Source organism: Acipenser ruthenus, chromosome 3 (assembly GCF_902713425.1).
Source record: "Acipenser ruthenus chromosome 3, fAciRut3.2 maternal haplotype, whole genome shotgun sequence".
NCBI classification, from domain to species: domain Eukaryota; kingdom Metazoa; phylum Chordata; class Actinopteri; order Acipenseriformes; family Acipenseridae; genus Acipenser; species Acipenser ruthenus.
Genome location: NC_081191.1, coordinates 16,568,721 through 16,591,947, shown reverse-complemented (window position 1 = coordinate 16,591,947; position 23,227 = coordinate 16,568,721). Strand labels below are relative to the sequence as shown.

Below are 23,227 nucleotides of genomic sequence, written 5' to 3'. Positions count from 1 at the left end.
AAATGTCTAGGTTGGAGAGGTCCTGTTGTGTCAACCCTATCCTTTCAATACCTGGTATGTGTTCTAAACTCTCCATCACTGATGAACTTACGTGCTAAAACAGTGCATCACATTTTAGGTAGAAACACTGAAAGTAAAAAGTAAAAGGGTCTACATTCAAATGATGATACTTACCTTTGCCTTGCAGGACCAAGACCCTTGAAGACTTAATTGGATATTAACATTTTGGTTGGCATTTTTCAGTGACTTAAAAGAAGCTAAGAACTTACAGGGTTAGCATTTTTTAAATGCTGTACTTTAATACATTAGAAAATGTATCTGACTATTACAACCTGTGTATGCAGAAGAAGATATACAGCAGAACAATGCAATTGGGTAGAATTAGAGCAGCTACCAGTTACTTAAATAAAAAAATGAGGTGATGTTTCTTTTGTAGAGATATCTACAGTACTGTGTTAATTTAAACAATTGGAAAATATGTTTAAATTGCATAACAGTCTTAATTTTGTATTTAAAAAATAGATCCAACAGGTTAATTTCGTAGCTTTTGATGCCTTTCACCTTTTGCAGACATTATTCCACATCACAAACCCACCATAAAATACAGCACAATTTTCAGTATTTACATGGGAGACACCCAGGACTGAATGGCAAAGACTGTTCAGCAAAGGACTGAGTAGCATTGAAAAGCTTTAAAAAGCAGATTTTATTGGTATGTTATCTGGCTGTAGCCAGTGTTGCTGTTGATCCCCTTTAATGAGAACTTGCAGACATTTAAGTTGAAAATATCATGTAGCAACAAAATATGTAAATGTAAAAAGCAATTTCGCAAAAAAAAATAAAATAAGAAACACTATTAAAATGTGTCATCATTAAAAAGAACTAGTACATGAAAAAAATCGAAATTCCTGAATATGCATAATAAAATTTGCAAAGGCAAAATAAATGGGGGTGGGGAATATAAGAGCATGATGTACATGGGAACACAATATTGTAATAGAGTGAAGATGAATAACTACCTTTAAGCGATTACACATTTTAACCATTTAGCAATTTGGACTTAATGGGTCCAGGCTGATGGGATTTAGTACAGATCCACTTAGTAGAGCTTTAATCGAAGCACATACATTTTTCCAACTGGCAAACTCAATGGAAAAAAAGACCAAAATGTGATCAAATTATTATATTTGCAATCATATTTAATACCAATAGGAAGGGTGTGTAATATTATTAACATAGCATTACCAGTACAGTAAACCTCAACTTATTAAAACAATTAAAAATCACAACTAAAACTAATTTCAGACTGAAGGAGCTTTCCTTTATTATTTTGCTTCATATGCATCACTGATGTCATATTTTCATTATCCAACTACTGCTTTCCACAATCAATTAATTTAGAAAAACACAAATCTTTTAGAAAAATACATTACAGTTGCATTGCATTGCACTGCATTAATCAGCCTTCACATCTGGCCAGAAAAAAAACAAACAAAATCCTTTCACGACAAGGTCATAGTGTATATTAGCTGTTAGGAAACAGTTTTATAGCAAGGGCAAGGCAAGCAGTGGTCTGAAATTACCTCAGAAATGTCTCAATGTACAGTATATTAAACTAATAGTTTTTAGGTTTGCAGGAATACAAGCCACATATTTAAAGTATTTTCAATTAATTAATTAAACCTTTCTGTTCAAAAGTAATGGCAGCCCACATTTCCACTCGAGAGGGGATGTTTGGGGTTGACTAGATAATGATAAACCTCAGTACCGCAGAAAATCATAATTTCTTCCTCTTTTGCTTCCTATTAAAAGTTCTTTGACCTCCTTGGAACATAATAATCTAAATGATGATGTGAGCTGACACGTATTAATGGGTCATGGCACGAACCCAGAATGATGATTCAGCTCAGTATATATATATAGAACTTCAAAACTTTTTAGAAAAAAAATTCTTCTTAGACATTTAAACTGTACCCGTAACTTCAGAATACAATTAAAGTATATTTTTTTTCCTTTGTTGACTTTGATCTTTAATAACCAGAAAGAAAGACCTAATGCATTTTTCTGGAAGAGGCTTAGTTTAGGGGATATAATTACAGGCCTTCTATACAGAAAAATAATTTATGGAACCCCCTACATGTACAAAGACCAACTCTTGAAAAGTAAACAGCAGAATATGTCAGCAAGACACAATAAGAGTACTTGTTGCATATCAGGGCTGAAAAAAACAATGACAAGTTTCTTTAAAAAAAAAAAAAAACTGGAGGAAAAGAACACTCTCGATGCAGATATGACAATAAATCATTTAAAAAACACTTGTTCTGAGATAGGTGTTACTAATAATTGAGAGCTAAAGAGACACATAGTTGGCCATGGGAGTGATCCAAATAGTAAATGCACTGCTCCCTTCAAATTTGACTTCTGGTAAAGTGTTTTCTGTCTAGACTTGCACAATCCACAGAGAATTTCAATACAACACAAATGGAAGGTTGAAGCCATTTTAGTGTGATAATATGGGTCTGGCGTGCAGTAGAGTTCTGTCCATAAGATAAAATAAATGAAATGAATTAAAAGGTCTCCAAACCTCTTAACTCTCCTCAAGATGGTAACGCTTCCAATCCACTGAAGGACTATGTTGTCAATTTGTTATGACGGTTTTACATAAAGAAGAGCCTTTGGGAGATGTTTCAAAATACTAAATGAAATGTAATAAATTAAATGATAAATGTTTCAACTGGAAGTCTTTAACAATGTCTTACAATTAATCAAAGGCTTCCAGTTGAAACATTTGTCATTACATTTATTAAGTTGTTTTTCAAATTTAAACAAAGCATGACTCCATGGGAAGGCCTATTGTTCGGCTGTGGGAAAACAAATTAAGCATCAGAATGTTTAACCATACTCAGCCCTAGTCACAGTCTAAAGCAATTTCAATAATATCAAACATTTTAAACAGACCCAATTACACAGGCCACTCTTCATTCAGGAAGCTATTACATTGGCGTTCACGTTTCTGTTTCAAACTAATTTTCAGCCTAGAGGGAATAAGGAGAATCAAGGTCAAGAAATGGTACTTGATTTATGCAAGCACCTCTGGTAAATACTGGTACCATATACCAAGGGGTGCAAACATCCCAGTTCCATAAAACAACGTTTTCCATCAAGACACTGTGTAAGGGAAATTCAAATGCACTCAAAATATAATATTATTTTTCTACTGGGGTGCGCATGTATGAGAGGTTTAGACTCATGAGAGATTTGGTATTTCACTTTTGATAATGTCCCCTGTGCTTTTGTTGAGTTTCACGTTCTGTTTCTGTATATTTAATACTGGAATCTTGCGCTTTCATGGCCTACTGTATATACAGGAATGTTTTTTTTTTGGTCTCAAATGTTTTGCTGGTTAAATGTTTAATTCCATCTTCTTTGTAAATGATACAACACTGGCTGCACTGTTCCTCTTAACATATGTAACCTGTGTGGAGTATTTGCATCCAAAAGGACCTGGAATGTAACTTTTTTTCTAATGTGGGGAAAGATTAGCCTTGCCTACAATTGAAAGAAGTTCATATTACACAGAATGAGCTTTTAACAAGGCCACATAAGTCCTAAAAGTTCAATACAAGTATATTTGCTTAAACTTTACAACAAGTGATGGTAATTAAAATGTTCTATAATAAAGTATTTCCTATTGAATTCAATTGCATGTAATCATCAATTCTTGACAAGTTCCAAACTTTATGGGACCAGAATCGATGGGGTGCTTGGTACTTGAATCATTAAAAGCTTATTTTTTATATATATATATATATATATATATATATACATAATATATATTATATATATATAGACACACACACACACATACTACTAATCACATTCATTTTACATTATTTTCAAGATTTGTCTGGTTAACAAATGATGATGCACCTTCTATTCCAGCCATGTCAAAGAATTCACTTTAATAGAATTTTCTTCAAAACAAACACTGAACATGCAGAACAATTTGCAAACCAAACTAGATATTGGGTACAAGACATGACAAAAAAACAGACAAGTGGGCAATTAAAACACACCTACAGAAAGAAACAGTTTTACTCACTTTTGCCTAAACTAACAAACACAACTTTCTTTAAACAAAACAAAACTGAATGACTGAAGGGGGATAACTAGTCTGCATAATATAACTGCTTATTGTAACAATATATATATATATATATATATATATATATATATATATATATATATATATATATATATATATATATATATATATATATATATATATATAGAATATAACTTACACTTTTAATCATAGAGTTGTATACCAATAGCCTAAAATATATTATAAGCATTCCCACTAACTCAACTTCCATTTTACCTAAAGCCTTATATAACAGGCACATGCCGCACAGTGATGCCTCATTCGGTCATTTCCAATCATGTTGATATTCCCTCACAGAGAGCTTTATTTCCTGAAATTGTGTTTAAATTACTATCACAACCTTAGATGTCGATCAATACAATGCACTGAACATACCGATCATCAGAAGAAAATCCAAACAAACACACCTGGCTAGCCAACCTAAAATATGTCCTTGCTATTTAAAAGGGTAATTTACAATGATTATTTGGACTTCTAACTCATCCTTGTACGTGTATCTATATAGGAATAGTGTTGATTGTGTCCATATACATATGGCTATATATGTATATTTAGGAGCTATTAATATTAACAAGTACGAGTTGATGTCTATTTCTGAGCTGAAGAATTAAACCCAGTAGGTAAGTCCCAGGTCATGCCACACACACAGTTTGACTAACGTTCCAAGACATCAATCCCCTGGGTTACACAAATGTACCATAAGAGTAATGAGGGTTACTACTGTGTTGAAATAAACTGGCCTGTGGCTGATTTGTGGAGTAGTTCAAAGCAACGTGATCCTGTCCTCCTTTTACAACTAGTTTAGATAATGTAGCTATCAATATGTGGCACAGTTTCTTTTATAAGCTCTTAGCAGGGAGGAGAGAGGGTACACCTTGTTACAGGCAGACCTGCATACAGCCTTCTGTCTTTCACACAAAGAACATATGGAAAGGTTAGAAGGATCTAAAAGTAGCAAACGAATACAATACCCAGCCATAATGTCTTTAGTGCAACAGACGAGTATGTTTATTTTTATTTTTCTCTTCACTCAACAAATATGGCGCTCCAGCTTGTAGCATGCAAAGGGTCTCAATAAATAAACAAAAAATCAGCCTATGACAGGGCATGCCCCTAGCCACTGCAGTTATCAAGACTGGCAACATTTCCTTTGGGAGCCCTCAGGCAGTTTAAAGGACTAAGATGTTACGGTAAAAGTCAGAATCTGGTCAATCTTAAGTTTTACCGGTAAATGTCAACATTTACCAAATAAGGGGGTAAATGTCTGAAATTATGAAGAAATAGATTGCTTTTGAGACATTCAGGCTACCGGTTTACCGAAGCTTACTGGTAAATGCAGGTATATCATTGAATAATCTATTTAATCCTGCATATAAATGGTCATTTAACAAAACAATCATTCATGTAAAAATAATTTATTTATTTCTGCATACATATTTTCCATTAATGAAAAACATCAATGTTGAAGAATATATGTATTTCTGCATACACATTTTTCATTAACAAAATCATCATTAATGAGCTTACAGTAATGCACAATTAAGCAATTTAAACTAGTTCAACCTGGTACTGAACAATATTGTGATCCACTTATGTAGAACCACCAACATTCTGGTAAATGTGCGTATAAAACAATTCACAATGGTGATGAAGAATATTGTACTCCAAATACGTAGTAGTTTGATGAAAAATAACATTCTGTTAAATGCAAATTAAACTGCATTTAACTTTGTTTTTTCAACAGAAACAGAAAATCACACTTTGGTTGTGACACCAAATGTCACAAAGACAGGTGGTGAATTGATATATTTACTTATTGCAGCATGGTAGACTCTTGTTGCACTTGGAGTTACACAGGACTCCTGAAGCCTTACAATGCACGAAAGCGATTATAAAGACATTCAGTCATTAGCCAAAGGCACATGGTTAGGCTATTCTTGAGATTTACCAGTAAATTTCCGAAGTAAAGCGTTATCATGTTTATTTTGGACATTTACCAAGAAATCTTAAGATTTGCCAATATTCTTACTTTTACTGCAACATATACACTACAGGCTATGGTTGCCTTATTTCTGTTATACAGTTCACTTGTCCACTGCATGCTTAATCCTACTGCAATTTATCAGACAGTGTAATAAGTGTCTGACTGTGGCTGAAAGCACTACCTGTTTTATTGATGTTACGTTATCTAACTTTAAACTCTAAACCCTATCTACTACAAACCAGATGCAGAGCCTGAAACTTTAACTATTAGGCTCAGTGCTGAAAGATGTTTTACTTTACTATAAAGCATTGCAGACTTAAAAGGCAGCAGGGCAAAAATGGCCATTTATCCTGTGTACATCATACATCACTCTATTCTAAAACATATTCATTACTTTCAACAATGACAACACTGCTCTAATAATTAAAGAAAGCATTTACAACTAGGAGCATGAAGAGATTAACACCTCACCTAATACTCTGATAGCTGCGGGTGCAAAACATCAGGGGTGAACCTTCCAGACCTGCCTTCTGCAACACCTAATTTATTAACATTTGGACACACTTCAGCGGAAGGCGTCCTAGTGTACAGCTGCTTCATCATGCAAAACTCTACTAGTAATCTAGATAAATGTACTGAAACTGAGACCAGGGGGGTTGTATGCTAGAAAAGATCTTGTTTCAATAATAATTAAAAAAGATACATAGATTATCAGATTATATTGGTTGAACGGCATAGGTTGGTTAACAATATTATCAGATATTCTCAAACTATGAAAGAAAGAAAATAACTACAATTATTACTAAATGTTACTTGTTTTTTCTCTCTCTTTTTTTTTTTAATACAAGACCAGTATGTTTTTCCAAGCTATAACATAAATCTCATTCTTTGTTTTGTGAAATTACTTTAGTTAAAATATATACCCCGTCACAGACATACATAGCAGATATAACATAAAGGATAATTCTGTTTAGTATAACATATTTTTGTAACAAAACGTCCATTCAAGTATCATCTATTTCGAGGAAGCAGGAAAACAGCTCATTAGCCCAGCTAATCAGTGGCGATGTCAGATGCAGAACTCTCAATGACTTTTGCTAAAGAATATCCATAACAAGTATCAATCTGATGAGTGGTTCTCAGCTGCAAGTGTACACAATGTAGGGAGGTACAATACATAATGTATTAGTGCCTCCAGTACATCAATATGTATTATGTATATGGGTCCCCTGATGGAAAATAGCAGAACAAGCAAACCAAAATACTAAGCAATCTACTGTATTTGATTTGTATATGCTAGGTCGAAACGGAGGGAATATCAAGGGGGATAAAAACTTAAATACTGTTTAATTACTACAGAATTGCATGTGCTTTTCATATAAACCTACACATGCGGAATGGTAATTAACTGTCTACCAGGCCATGGGAAAACAGGATGTGTCAATGGCTAAGTTTACAACGACATTTGGCGCCCAGAACTGAAAGTACTATAGTTTTCTAGATTTTGGAAATTCACGTTCCACATGTCTAACACCTGGAGGAGGTAGGCAAGTGTCAATTTGGTGAGATTATACACTTCCTTATCTCCTGTAATCCCATTGCAATTCTTGTGATAAGAAATGCTTATCCCATAATTTATGGGATAATGCAAGGGCCAATGAAATTCGGAATCAAAAAAAGAGCTACATCAGTGCTTCCCCAAAATTGTCAAAAGCACATTTAGGAATTTCACAACAGACTTCTCTGAATAATCTCAAACAGATTAATCTGTTTGTACTTTAAATGTTTTTATAAATATAAAATTACAAATTCAATACATAATAATTGTTTAACCTATCTTTGAAAATGTAATTGATTTGGAGTTAGGAAACTGTAACAGGGGGAGCGTGGGTGAGTCACCCCGATGCACACGGACCCAGAGGAGTTTATTTGAGATGCCCCACAGGCGTACAGTTTTATTTTGGTTACCAACAATGGTATTTTATTTCTGTGTTTGTTGTGCTTTTGCCACAGTCCTTTCAGCACATGCAAGTGTCAGTTAAATAAACATAAAATTGAGAAAACCAAATGATGAAAGTAAAAAGGAAAACAAAACACTGTAAACCAAACTACAAAACAAATACTGCTTTACCAGGGTCTCGCTACCTCCGCTACTCTGCGAGGTTACTCCTCACTACGGACTATGGGTTTGCCCAGAACCCCTCTGAGCTAACTTACACAACTTCCCAGTATGGGTATGTAACCAAAGGAACTTCAGCAGCTGTCTTCTACAGCCGCCTCTGCTGCCTTCAAATTCCGCCTGTTGCTGTCCCGAGCACAGGCACTCTTTATTTGTACTCCTTCTGTATATTCTCATTCACTGTTCTATTCCGATTCTCTGGCCAAAGCTTCTGCCGGATTGTATCCTGTCAGGGCTACCACAGGAATATAAGAGCGTCACTATTATGGGATCGACCCTCCCCCACAAGACCCGCCCCCAACCAATCAAAGAGGTCCAAGCAACACACCCCTGTTCAACCTCTTTGTGTCATCGCCATGATTGGCATGCGGGGCAAACAGAGATACCGATCCCACCCTGAAGAATCACGCATGCGCCTGATAGCCAGCACAGGTCTCATGTCACATACCCTCCCCCGCAGAATGGCATGACCAGTCCATTCGCAAATCCTACAATCCCATGCCTTCCCAGGATAAAAAATCTGCATTTTGATACAATTTTCCTGCTCGGTGGACTACCCTGAAGACATAGGGCTGCAGTGCCAAGTACCACCGTGTGAGCCTGGCGTTGTTGTCTTTCATGCAGTGAAGCCATGCTAAGGGGGCACGATCTATGACGAGGGTGAAGTGTCGCCCCAGGAGGTAGTACCGAAGTGTTATAAGTGCCACAACTGCCCACTTTAATGCCAGGCACTCTTTCTTGATGGTACTATACTTTTTCTCATAGGGAAGGAGCTTCCTGGTGATATACAGGACCAGGTGCTCGCTTCCCTGCACCTCCTAAGACAGCATTGCCCCAAGACCTGTCTCTGATGGTGGGTGAACCTCCTACTGGAATCCGGACTGCACAGCACTGGCTTGCTACACAGTCTCCTCTTCAGAGTAAGAAAGACCCTCAGACACGGCTCCATCCACCAGAGTGTATTTGGGGCAGCCTTCCGGATGAGGTCCGTCAAGGGAGCAGCAAGCATGGAAAAGTTTGGGATGAACTTACAATAATACAGTCAGCACTCGGATATCCATTACTCAGTACTGCTGTACTATACTGCTGGGCATGGTAACAAATTGGTATAACCCGAAGGGAGTCAAAAACACTGTTCTCTCCAGTAACTCCGGGGTATCTGCCAGTACCCCTTCGTTAAGTCCAGCGTTGTCATAAAGTGAGCTGTGCCTAAACGCTCCAGCAATTCACCTACCTGGGGTATGGGATAAGCATTGAACTTCGATTTTTCATTACCTCGCCTAAAGTCAATACAAAACCGAGTCGATCCATCTGGTTTATCCACTAAAACAATTGGACTATTCCAGTCACTCTGGGACTCTCCTATTGCTCCCAGCTCAAGCATTTTGTCACTCTCCACTTTCACTACCTATCTTTTACATTCGGGTATACAGTATGCCCTCTGGTGAACTCAATCACCCGGCTCAATGTCAATGTGATGGTGGGCTACTCGAGTCTGCCCTGGGACTGGAGAGAACACATCCAGAAAAGCTGCCACCAGATCTTGAGCCCGATGTTTCTGTTTTGGTGTCAGATTGTCTCCAAAACAAAAAGATCAGGTCCCAAATCTGTGACGTCATCAGACCGCCAATGAATTTGCGCGATATGCTTTTTAAGGTTTTATTAAAACACCACTTGTACTCACGTCACCGTCGGCCCAATTTTAAAATTCACTGAGACCTTAGGATAGGTATGCATCCCCATAAACAAACATATTTAATATTAACCTGTCCCATTACTTGTTTATGCCCCAGTGAGATTAACCCTTCTTATATTAGAGACTGACCACACCCTGAATCCAAGACAGCCTGGGTTTGTGTACCATCCAAAACCCGTCTGCTGGAGTGACTGAGGTAATTGAACATTCTTACCTGGATGGATGAGGTCATATTCCATGGCGGGGCAATACCGATCAATGTGGGCCAGGGACCCTTGGCATGTCCAACACATCAGTGGACCTGTTTCTAGCCATGAAGCTTCCAGTGGAGGTCTGAACATCGAGGCCATCAATGGAGCTCGACGGTAGGGTGGCCGCGCGAGACCCCGGTCCGACACCGCCGAAGCCAGTGGGTAGGCCCAACCAGCCCCAAGTTCTTGGGCCGGGAGTTCCCAGCGCCACACCATGCAAATACCTGTGTCCCCCTGTCACAAAGACGGCCGGAGTGGGTGGCGTCAGACCAGATGCAGGAAATAAACAGACAGAGAGGTGTGGTTTGGTGAAGCTGAGCGAATGCTTTCACTCAGCATTTAACAAACAGAACAGACACACAAAAACAGGACACGGCACTCTACGCCAAAATAAAATAGACAAACAAAACGTACTAAACAGTAAACAGGCGGACAGACAAACGAAACACGGTGAGTGAGACACTTCTCATTCTTCTTCTTATTATTATTCTTTTTATCTCCTTCTCCACACTCGTTCTCCACTCACCGAACACCCAACCCCGACTGAATGAAATGTGCATCTATATATACTGTTGTGCTGGGATTCAATTACTAATTAATTATTCACTTGAATCCCAGCACGTGAATTAATTCTGTGCAACCCCGTGCTCACATATTACATTTAACCAGCACGTGAAGTGACTTGTGCCCTCCTCGTGCCTAAATATAAATCTACCTTTTTAAATCACACGTGAAACACAGACCCGTTTATATCCCGTGTACCAATCTATACACCAACATTAACACACGCACGCAACATACAACACATAATATGCACACAGGGGCGGGGCACATTGCCACACCCCCCCTGTCCCTTCGCCCTCCTTTGGGCAACTTGCGGGCATGAGGCTGGAGTACCAGGGTTTCCAGGCGGCTTGGTGGGCGTTGATTATGTTGCTCTGTATTGTGCTCTGCTCTGTATTCTGCCAATTGGACCTGCTCCGTCCAGAGTTTCGGGTTTCGGATTCCTGGCGCGGAACCCACAGACAAGGTCCCGGAGCCAGGCATTCCAGAAAATGCTCCACCACGATGACCTCCACCATCCTATCCTTGGTAGTTGCATCCGGGTTCAGCCAGACCACCGCATAATCCCCGAGTCAATGGGAAATCACCCAGGGATGTTCATCAACGGCGATGACATCCTCCCGGAATTTCTTCCTGTAGCCCTCCAGTATAGCCCCCACTCGATTTAGGATGGCCGCCTTGCAGGGGACAGGGTTCTTGCTGTCACCTGTGCCTCTCCTGTTAACTGCGGCAGGAGGTAGCTAGCCCATCTTGCCTGGGGCCACTGGCCCTCGAACATGTCCAGGTGGGCTTCTGGACAGTCCTCTGCCGTCATCTTAGTTGGCCTCTGCATTCTCCGATCAGGGGCATCGACCCCCGCACCTTCCTGTCCCCTCTGCACCGCTGGCATCAGTGTTTGGTGAAGGAAGTCCATCATCACAGCAAACTGTGTGGAGTCTATTTAAGTCCACTTGCTTTGCAATGCTGTGGTTTGGCAGAGCCAGTGAATCCCAGTGTTTTTATTAATATAAATTACAAATTCAATACATAATAATTGTTATAAATGTAATTGATTTGGAGTTAAGAAACTGTAACAGTGTGGGTGAGTCACTGATGCACACGGAGCCAGAGATGTATATTTGAGATGTCCCACAGACGCACGCTTTTATTATGGTTACCAACAATGGTATTTTATTTCTGCTTTTTCTTGTGCTTTTCTCATAGTACTTTCAGCACATGCAAGTGCCAGTTCAATAAACAGCAGTGAGAAAACCCAATGATGAAAGTAAAAAGGAAAACAAAACACTGTAAACCAAACTACAAAACAAATACTTTTTTACGCAGGATCTCGTTACCGCTGCAATTTGTGAATGACGCTCCCCTATTCCTCACCACGGACAATGAGTTTGCCCAGATCCTCTCTGAGTTACCTCTGTGTGTCATCGCCATGATTGGCAGGCGGATCAAACAGGGCTACCGATCCCCCCCTGCAGGATCACGCAAGTGCCCAATAGCCAGCACAGGTCTCCCCTGTCACAGAAACACACATCTTTTATCAGACATACTTTGTTTAACTTGAAATTCATATTCCAGTCAAGCTATTGATTTTTATGATTGCTTAGTAAGGGTATTAACATTAATCACAAATTAATAGAACGTAGTTTAAAAAAAAAAACTTTAATGGAATTCGTAGCAATAGCCTGTTGGCACAACATAGATTTGCACCTCACATTAATGGTATGGTTCTTATGATGAGTGACATCAGAAATATTAGCATAACCCCTTTTTAAACCACAAAATGACACCCACTGATGCGCCACTTAGAAGTTTGTAGCAAACCCATAATAAAACAGGACAGGGTCAAGTGGATTTATTTCAGGAATAGCAGCGCTACAATCATATCATGCTACTATATATTTTTGTTGTACACATAGCCAATTTTTGATATCATTCATGTTGTTTGCAATAAAAAAAAACACTGCAGCTGACTGTCAGCTCTAAAGACATAATTGTTGAAAATCTCTTCCTATGCGGAATGCTTGAGGAATGGAAAAAAGTCTGCAGCATGTTGGATAACAGATCTTACGTAAAATAATCTATAAACCTTGTTCAGGTGCTGATTTATTTTCTTTGGAAGTTAGGAGACAGTCATGAAATTCAAATTTGACTTAAAACTAATAGCTAAATGCTGTTAACACTTTAAATAAAAGTCAGCAAGTATTGCTGTAAAAATAAACCTCTGCTTTTTTGAGCAAATGTTATGGGAATACACAGAATCAAGTCACGCAATTTAATGTTAAACAATACTCTTGGCTGAAACTGTTGGATGTCTGTTGTAAACTTGCTCCAGAGTAGTACGTAAATGTCACATGAAGTAGATTACGTTTATGCACTGAAGAGAATTTTCCTTCTTTAAGTGTTTAATACTAATCTAATTTTGAGAATTAGCACAAGGAATTTGATCTGAATATACTTTGTCCAGATTTGCTACTGGTAATAACTTAAAAGTCAAAGAACAAGCAACGTCTATATATAGTGATTCTACTGCCATTTTAAATACCTTAAAAATATTGTTATATTTAAAACAGAGATACAAAATTGACTACAGGCAAGTATAAAAAATGGTTCATAACGTCAACGGTACTCTAAAATAAGCACTAACTGTAAAAGACTTGACAAAAAAAGAGGTATCCGAAGTACAAAATTGCAGAGAAAACAGAACAAAGCAATAATGAAGATAAAGTGAAGCTTCTGGCTCACCCAGCTATGAACTATGTATAATGCTTTTATATTTCTGATTAAATCTCTGGCTGTGAATTTAACATTGCATTAACTCCTTTGCTGTGGCTTGAGCCTGTCTAGTGAGGCTTGTCTTTCTTAGACCGTCAACATTTTTGCACACTGCCCCCTCATCCAAAGATACATAGCAGAGGAAGAGTCAGGATTATTCTAGTAACTGGCAACAGGATATGCTTCCAGTCAGCCCAACCATTCTGAAACAACTTCAGAGAATATATTAATTACTTGTATGACTTCTCATAGATAAGATTTTGAAATCAAACATATGCCTTAATTATTATTATTTTTTTTTAAGATTACTACGTATCTTAATTCTGTAGATAGTTTTTTTTATTATTATTCCTGCGCCATCCTGTGTGCATTGCACTTAGGCAACAAACAAACAAAAAACTAAAAAAAAACACCCTTAGACAAATACCATTTTAAAAAAATACTCCAAAGCGGTTAACTTTCTTGTTTACTGTTCACATGACAACTATGTTTTAATCAGCCTATCAGTGCGTCTGTACTGGCTTTTCTGTGACCTGTACTGTACAGTAGGAGCTGGGACAAAGTCAGTGTTGCATTGTTATTTTTCATAGTTTTCAGCATTGGAGGTAAAATACCAAAAATGGACGACAAAGCAAAAAAAGCAAAGTATATTTCGGCTGAGGATCGTGCCAATAAATTTCCCAAAGAAACTTTACATGCAGATGGAGGTCAATTGTTTTGCACATCTTGTATTGGTGACTTTGGAGAAAATACGATAGATCGCTATTTAGCTTCAGAATCACACATTAAACGAAAGGCTACTACAGAGGCTGCTAAACAGAATGTAAAACAAATAACAGCTTTCAGAAAAAAAATTTGAAAGTCAGCGCAGACAAATAATATTCCTGTCAGTTTGTAGCCAAGTTAAATGAGTACTACAGGTACGATCTAGCGCAGCCACCTCGCTTCAAACAACCTGCTGCTTACTTTTTAAACACAGTTAGAATTTTAGACCAGAATAGGCATGTTTTCTTTCTTTTGACTCAGTACTAATAAAATAAATTCCTGGATGGGACAAACAACAAATGTGCAGCATATATGGTCTTTATTAAACAATTCCAGATGCCCTTGAGGGTACTGAGTTTTGGGACTATTTCTAATCGATTTCCACCTGTATAACTTGGCAAAGTGTTGCCGTACACTTCCAATCAATCCAGTGGATGCAGAACGTGCAGTCTCAATGTATGGGCAAGTCTTCACACCAGAGACAGAGAATGTCAGCAGCATAGCCCCATGACATCAGCATGCTTGCCTTTAACAAATGACAGCACTCCATTTTAGTAAGCCCCATCCACACACAAACCTCGTTTGATTAACCGATTAATTTTTGCTAATTGGGAGATGGTCACCTGTATAAAAGCCTGAAGCTTTCTGTGTTATTTTGAGTTGGTGACTTGTTTTTGTTTATTATTTTATTTTGCTCTGTGAGCATTGTTTTTGTTCAAACCTTTTATTTTTGTGTTTAAATAAACACAGCAGCACTGCCACGCCTTTGCACCGCAGTACTGTCTTGTCTGTTTATGTTCCTGCATCTGGTCTGACGTCACCACACAGCCATCCGTGTCACAGATGTCATGAGGTTTTTATTCCCCAAACTAAGCATGTAGTGAAGACCAAACCAGTCCGAGTTAGGACTATAACCAGACACCTTTACAAACCAATGTTTTCAAGCAACAGTACAGCTATAGTTTAAAGCCAATATCTTTTAGCGTTACGTCTTTACCATCCAAATATCACATGACCTCAACATAGCAGCCATGGAGTTTCCATAATGTTGAAAAAATGAAGTTACTAGTTGAAATGGTTAGGGGTTAGTAGTAGCTTCATCCAAGCTCCTCGTGTAGGAATGCCTAAATACACTGCTTCTGAAATGCTATGCATATAAAATTAGAGGTCATGTATGTATAACAAAGCTATCATTTCACTTCACATGCCTGACGCTTCTCTGGTGAGTCTGCCGATTTTCACGCTGCAAAGATGTGAATGTGTGGAATTTCACTTCTACAGGCCAAAGCATAATTTTAACAATGACACTGCTGCATGATTATTTTATATAAAGTTGCTTACAGTATGACATTCAGTTTGTATATTCCACAAGACACCAGGGGCAGGATTTTCAAAAAACAGTGTTATTGTATCGAACTTGTGGTATAGTAACGAGAGCTTTAGTAGCAAGTGATTTTCAAATGAAATGCGTTAATTAAATGAATCCGTTACTGCTTTGAAATTGAGTCGATGAGGTCATTAAGGAACGCATTTCTCATTGCACCGACTAGAGGGGAGGCATGCCTTGATTTAGTCTTTTCAAATAACAAAGACAGAATAACTAAAACAGAGGTTAGAGAACCATTGGCAAACTCAGATCACAACATGGTCTTATTTGAAGTGATAGTTAAAACCACAAAAGTAACAACTAAAGCTAAGGTTTACACTTATAAAAATTAAAAAAAGAACTATGAAGGAATGAAACAGGGACTAACAGAAATAGATTGGAGTAAAATAGAGAAAATATCAATTTTTAAAAAATGTAGTACTAGAGGCGCAAAACAATTACATCCCAAAACTAGACACATCAAAATCTAAAACAAAATGGCCAAAATGGTTTAATAGATCAATTAAAAAAAATATTCAGAGGATGCAACATCGACAATGGATAATTGCAAAGTATATAACATGGTTTATTTAAATTTCCAGAAAGCTTTTGACAAAGTCCCGAATAAAAGATTAATTCTCAAACTGAGCGCAGTAGGGATTCAAGGAAATGCATGCACATGGATTAGGGAGTGGTTAACAAGTAGAAAACAGAAAGTAAAAATCAATTTAAAAAAATAAAAGAAAGAAATTAGCTCTGGTCCTGTACACTCTCTCTCTCTCTCTGTATCGTCAGCTGCGGTCTGTTAAATTTCTGTTTCAAGGCGAGATAGATACTGTTTCATTAACTAAAACCCTCCTTTTTCAAGTGCATATTAACTCCTGATAAATTATGACAATTGCTCCGTCTTTCGAGTGAGACGTAGTTGTAAGTGACTCTGCAGCTGATGCATAGTTAACACACCCTAGTCTCTGTAAGTCGCCTTGGATAAAGGCGTCTGCTAAATAAACAAATAATAATAATAATAAAAATGACAATTAACATGGATTTGCTTTTAAATTCCCACGCAAGCAAAATAATCGCAAGAAGCACTGCTTGTTAAGATATTAACATTAATTCAGAAATCAACATCATTTTGGAAATCCCATTAGGACTATTTAATAACGAAATAGGCATAACGACTGCTTGAAAATGCCAAAATCAATGCTACATGCTGATTTCTTGATTAACACTGGAGCTATCATTTATGACCTTTTGAAAATCCTGCCCAAGGACTTTGTGACAAAGATGCTGGTTCAGGTCATGTTTTAGGTGTACTGGTAGATCTTTGTCCTTCTTTCAGCAAATGGCTAACAATTTTAACACATAAAGTAATTGTTAGCACAGTGAGGGTTTGGAGATGTAATCACTCACTCAAGAAATTGTTTTGGCGATTAATGGCCTGCTAACAGACTTCTATTTTGAAAATTACTTGAACGAGATTGCTCAAAAGATTAAGCTAATACATTATTTTAAAATATTATAAGTAAAGTATTGTTTTATTAAGTATTACTTAAAGCATTTTTTATTAATGGCCACCTTGTCGCAGACTATCACAAACTTACTACTGTACTAATAACATACCATTTCTTAGAACTTTACTCAAAATGTTTTACTGCAATGTCAGTACTGGTATTGGTTTACAATTAATTGTGATTCTGAAATCAATACTGTAGGGTAGTTCCCAATGCGTGCTTCTACTGGAGCAGACTTCGGGCTGAGTTTAAGTTTACAGTAGAGCTCGGAGCTGCCTCTGAGCACTCTCCTAGGGCAGGCCAACTTTAAGTAGACAGAGTTGGACAGTTACGTTAATACTAGTTAAATATAGCGTCTCAAAACAGGCATGTGTAAACTGATTAATAGTGATGAAGTTGATTCAATCTAACAATCTTATATGCACCGTTAGTGGTATTACATCAGCACAATAAAAGGGAAAAACAATTATACAAATATTCCAGTTTAAACTTACTACAAATCTTGTTATATTGGAGTTGCAATGCATGTTTATGTGAAACAATTATAAATGAATGTGCTTTTTTATGTAAAAGTTATTTTTGTTTTTAGACAGGAAAGGGTAGGTTTTGTTTTAGATTAAGCAGAATTTTCTGGTTCAGCAAAAGTTCTTTTTTAAACTCTTAACAGTAGCAGGAGATTATATTTAGGCGTATTACTTTAATGAAAGATCATTTGGTTTCTTCAAAACTCAAGTAAACATTTAGTTTCTAAAGTCCTTTGAGACCACCACTGAATAAGGTCAGTGCACTGACCCTGGAATCAACCAAATGAGTTAATGGTGTTGCAAGCGTTAGGGCAGGAAATTCTCTCTGCTCTGTTATATAAATAACACTTGTGTAGATTTAAGGGTTAATGTAGTCTAGAAAGCATGTCTTCTGAAGGAGAGCTTGGGCCGAATTGAATTCACTGCTTGAAATTAAAGCTTTGCTTAAAAACATAAATGTGTTTGATGAATGTGTGTTTACTTACAAAAACTACCAAGACACTTTTGCTGCTCAAATACTTTAAGAATCAAGCGTTTCTCAAATAGCATTTAAAATATTAACGTAGGGGTTTTTTTTTTTTTTTTTTTTTAAACAAGCGTATAAAAAAACAACATCTGAGTGCATTCAAGTCTTTTATTGGAATTTTTTCAGTAAACCTATTGCATATATTACAGATCGGCCCATTTGTTTAATTTAAACAGTAGCAGTATTTAGATTTGCCTTTGTTCAATTAAACAGGGGCCATTGTAACCTTGTTTAAGGCAATCCGAGATTAGTTCAAATTTGGGTATGTAAAACCCAATGATAATATTCAGCATAAGTCCATTTAATTTTGTGTAACTTCCAACTTTGCAAGTCTGCATTTTACACAGCCTTGAAGCATAGCAACAGCATAACTAACTGCATGACATTAAAATACTTTAGCACTGTCTAAAGATTCTGACATGGTTTAAACTTTAAAAGCAGCTCTATGCACACTGTAAGGAAAAATGAATTGTGGAGGAACATCTGCAGCAGGATTAAAGAAAGGTTTATTTGAGTTGCAAATTACGCTCAGTGTGTTTAACATTTCTCCAACATTGTCATCGCCAAATATTTATTTTGAGAACAGATGACTTATAAATGACCAACATTCTTTCTGTAGTCTGTCCTTTCTACCAAATTAACTGAAAACCTGTATTTCTCTTAAGGAATTGTTCTCTTTAAAATATTTTCTTTTTTTGGGGGGGGGGGGTACTATATTCTTGGGAATATCCAGAAGACTTAATACTATCTACAGTATTCAGTTTAGGCAGGAAAATCTAACCAGGATTCTTTCCATTTAAAACCAGGAAAAGCTGTCTACATATTCAGTTTCTGTGCACGCATTTTAAAAAACCAACTCACAGTACGGCTCTCTAGAAGAGCAAGACCGGTAATTCACTAGCATTGCTCTTCCCCCACCAGAGTACTTAAACGATTACAAATGTGTTACAGAGTCATTAAACATGAAGAATTAGGGCCAGACAAAAGTAATTCTACTCCACAAACCCCAAAATGTTTCTGCAAGCAGCTCTCGTTGCTCTCTGTCCTCTGTGGAATATTAAAATGCAATACTTTCTGTTAATCCCCTTTACTGTTCTTCACATCTCACACACATTCACCGCTTTGTTTATGTGGTTTAGAGCATGAGCTGCTTACTGTAAATCGATCACTCGCTGTTCATATGTGTTACTAGTCACCACATCAAGAATAGGATTTCTCCAGCAGAACCAAACATGGAGACAGAAAATACAGGTCAAAATGAACACATACTACCCCTTCTTGGAGTGTCATGCTTACTGGAATTAGTACCCTAAATCACTGCACATACTGTATATGTATTTAGATTGGATAATATATGCATTGTTGCTATTAAGAAAAACAATTATGATTTTTTTAGGGTTAATCTGAATATCCCTGTCATCAAAAGTCAAAAGTTTTTTTCACTGAGCTTTTTCCTATCTAGCATCCAGTGAACACACCCAATGATAGGGTTGAATACTGAAGCTTTACATTTTAGGGTTTGGAATTTGTGGATTTTATTTATTTATTTATTTATTTAAATGTAAAATGATAAGAAACTATAGACTCCCTGATTAAAACTGAATTTGAGAAAAAAATAAAACCTAAAAAAATGCATGCCCTAACTTTGATGTGCAATAAATTACATAGTTCCCATTTTCTACCTCTAACAATAAATGGCAATATTTTATAGTCTAGAACCACAGCTTCTTAACTAATTTGACAATGCAATACTAAAAGATTTAGATAGCTCAAATAACAAAACAATCACATCTATATTATTTCTTCCGCTGATAAACCATGGGATAAAAGTAACTTCACTGTTTGTATTATCCTCATTCCTATGTGCCACATGACTCATCTCCTGCTGGAAATAATGATAACTACTGATGCACATAAACCAAACAAACTGGAGTTAAGCAGCCATACGCATTTTAGTACAACACTGACTTTGTACTTGTAAACACCCTTTCCACACTGTCCTAAGGGATGTTTATGGAATTTACTGAATGAGCTTCTCTGAATAAATAAAGAACACTTGACTGCGCGGTTTAATGGCTTGAAAAGGCTGAGCATGCCTCCTTATTTTGAATAGGTTATTGGCAAGATAACTGTATGAATTTTAAACACAAAACAAAACAACAAAAAACAGTGAATACAAATCATTTATCTTCCAACAAACACAATCATCGTTTAATATTCTATTTTTAGTTCTACAGCAGAGAGAATAGACGGATGATATCTCTTTTTACTACTGAAAAAGTTTAACCTATACATATTGTAACACATTTATGTATATATTTTCAAAATGCATCCTGTTTCCCTGTTTTTCAAACGACCGGCAAAATAATTGATGATGAAAGCGCTAACAGCTGTGTTAATTTAGTCCACACGGGGGCAGTAATGTCAAAAGAAATTAGCCAGGGTCAGCCTGCATCTTGATTACCTTGTTTTAAAAGCAAGTTCTTTGAACACAATCCTTGATAGCAATTCAAACATATACAACTGTAAGTAGCGCAGGAAATAACACAAAAGATTAAGGCTGCAGCCTGTCAAACAAACTGGTTTAAAATAATTGCCACAAGAGAACCACCTAGACCACCCAACGCTAACCTCTGCCCTCAAAGTTCAAGATATGTATTTCAATGAAGCTTCTTGTATTTTAAACAGCATTCAATTAGTGCACATTATTTATGTCTATATTCTCTATTTATTAAAATGCAAATAAAACAGCAGTTGTGTAAACCATACACCTATTAGGAAAAAACCAGAAGAACAAATACACTGAAAGTACACTTAATATAACGTCATTCACCTTTTAACTGAATTGATGCAACCCAAATTAAATGCACACCAAATTACAACAACCCTGCTTTCAAAAGAAATGCTAAAAAGAAATATGCTTGTTTGTTTTAACTCATTTCATCAATGCTAGTAACATCAAAAATATTGCTTTCAAACAGTTACACATTTGTATGAAAAAAATATTAGACTGCACTAAAAACGTCAAATTATTACTTAAAAAGAAATTATTAATTATATATATATATATATATATATATATATATATATATATATATATATATATATATATATATATATATATATATATTTAAAATTATTTTAATAAAACCAACCATATTATGTTGTTGGAAGTAGAATTGTAGTTTTTTAAATGTCCAGGTATTACAACCATTTTCTAAAAGCATGCATTAATGTATTTATAAATAACCTCTAATTAATAAATGTAATTTAAAAAACGTTTTCCTTTTTTGCCAACTCAATTGTTTCTATAGAAAAAATTAAGGAAAATAACATAATGATTGAAAAGTGCATTAGGACTGATTGTACATAAACTATCAAAAGTTAAAAAAAAACACTGTTAATGACAAGATCTACACGGCAGTACTCTGAACAACACGTTCTTCACAAACAACACGGACAGCCTTTTAAGAGCAAAAACCACAAGGTGTTAACTGCTGCTCTTCTGCCGCTATTGAAGGGAATGTTGGGCTAAAGGATGCTAGTTTCAACAGCTCAGCTAAATAAATGCTCTGCTGCCATCTCAGAAAAGAGTGAAAAACTATGAACTGAACTGAATAGGAGATGTCATCTAAATGTTTGTCATCAAGAATATTATACATTGCAAGCAAATTCTTGGGTGTATGGTTAACAAAAAAACAAAAATCCACTATACATTTTTCAAATATCTATAGATAAACATCTGCACAATACATAAAAAAAGTAAAAAATAAAGCTGTTGTTTTATTTGTTTTAAAAGACTATTTACAATGAGTTAAAAGCAAATTCTCTGATCTACTCTAAACTTAATTGTAGTTAAAATAGCTCAAAATAATAACAATAATATTAACTAAATACAAAAAGAAAAGTTAAAATAAGAATAATGCAATTTCATCATTTACTGTCATTTTTAAATTGCTTTCATTTTTTTAAGCAATTGTTTTTACTGGATGGCACTATTGTATTTAAACAGGTTCATTCTTTCTCCAGGTACTACCCTGCTACTAATTCAATTGTTTTATCAAATAATTGTCATGTTTATTATTATTAATATGCATCAGTGTGTAAAATACATTTATTTCTGTGTTAAGCGCCTACAGCTTAAGAGTCTGAAGCTCTTTAAAAGCACATTTGAAGCCAGCAGCAGATGCGGGAGGTTTAATGTTCCTCTTTCTCTGGCCCACCCCCATGCCGGGGTCTTCTCTTTCTCAAATGGAGGTTTCAACAGTTCAGCTTCCACAATTCAACCACATTATACTGTAAAAAAATAAATACATACAGTATATCAAGGAAGCAGCTGATGGGATTTATTTTAATAAGATAAAGTAGCAGGGTATGTAATTAAAATTGGAAACAAACATTAATATATCTTTGTCTGTCTAAAATCAATTTGAAAAAAAAAAAAAAATTAAGACAACAGTCCAAAACCTGATTTTGCCAGAAAGCGATCTACTAGAGCAAGACTTTCAAATAAGCTATTACAGCAGTCTCCGCATATAGGAACACCTAAGAGAACATTTCGCCTAAGAGAACACCCTTGCGGTGAAACTGATTTTTCCCATTGTAAATGCTGCGCCTAAAGAACAGGAACTTCTCTTAAAAAAAATAAATAAATAAAAAAAACACCTTTTTGGCACCGCTAGCGATTTGTTCACAACTGATACAGTACCGTTTTGTAACCTGATAACTAATCATCATCACATTTAAATACAAATAGTTTATTCAATCTTTTCAAATGTGACTTGTCATCGTGAGAGTGTCTTGAGTCACACCGATTGGTTTATTAAATCTTTCCAGAACCGCCGTCAAAACATTACCTCGTTTTGTATTCTGATTTCCACGAGTGCACCTCATCACTACAAAATGGCATGTAAACAAACTGTGA

At 36.3% G+C, this 23,227-nt stretch overlaps 1 protein-coding gene across 5 annotated transcripts in view; it reads right to left on the bottom strand.

Moving 5' to 3' along the window:
* Window positions 1-23,227, bottom strand: part of LOC117394303 (intermembrane lipid transfer protein VPS13B-like) — a 370,657-nt gene that overhangs the window by 218,762 nt on the left and 128,668 nt on the right. Inside the window, exon 20 of one of the 5 annotated variants that reach the window (XM_059012619.1) lies at window positions 22,357-22,599. The exons of the other annotated variants lie outside the window; for them this stretch is intronic. Coding sequence (XP_058868602.1) covers window positions 22,595-22,599 — 5 coding nt within the window. The 3' untranslated portion in view covers window positions 22,357-22,594. Of the gene's footprint in view, window positions 1-22,356; window positions 22,600-23,227 lie in introns of those variants that run through there. 5 annotated transcript variants of the gene reach the window in all.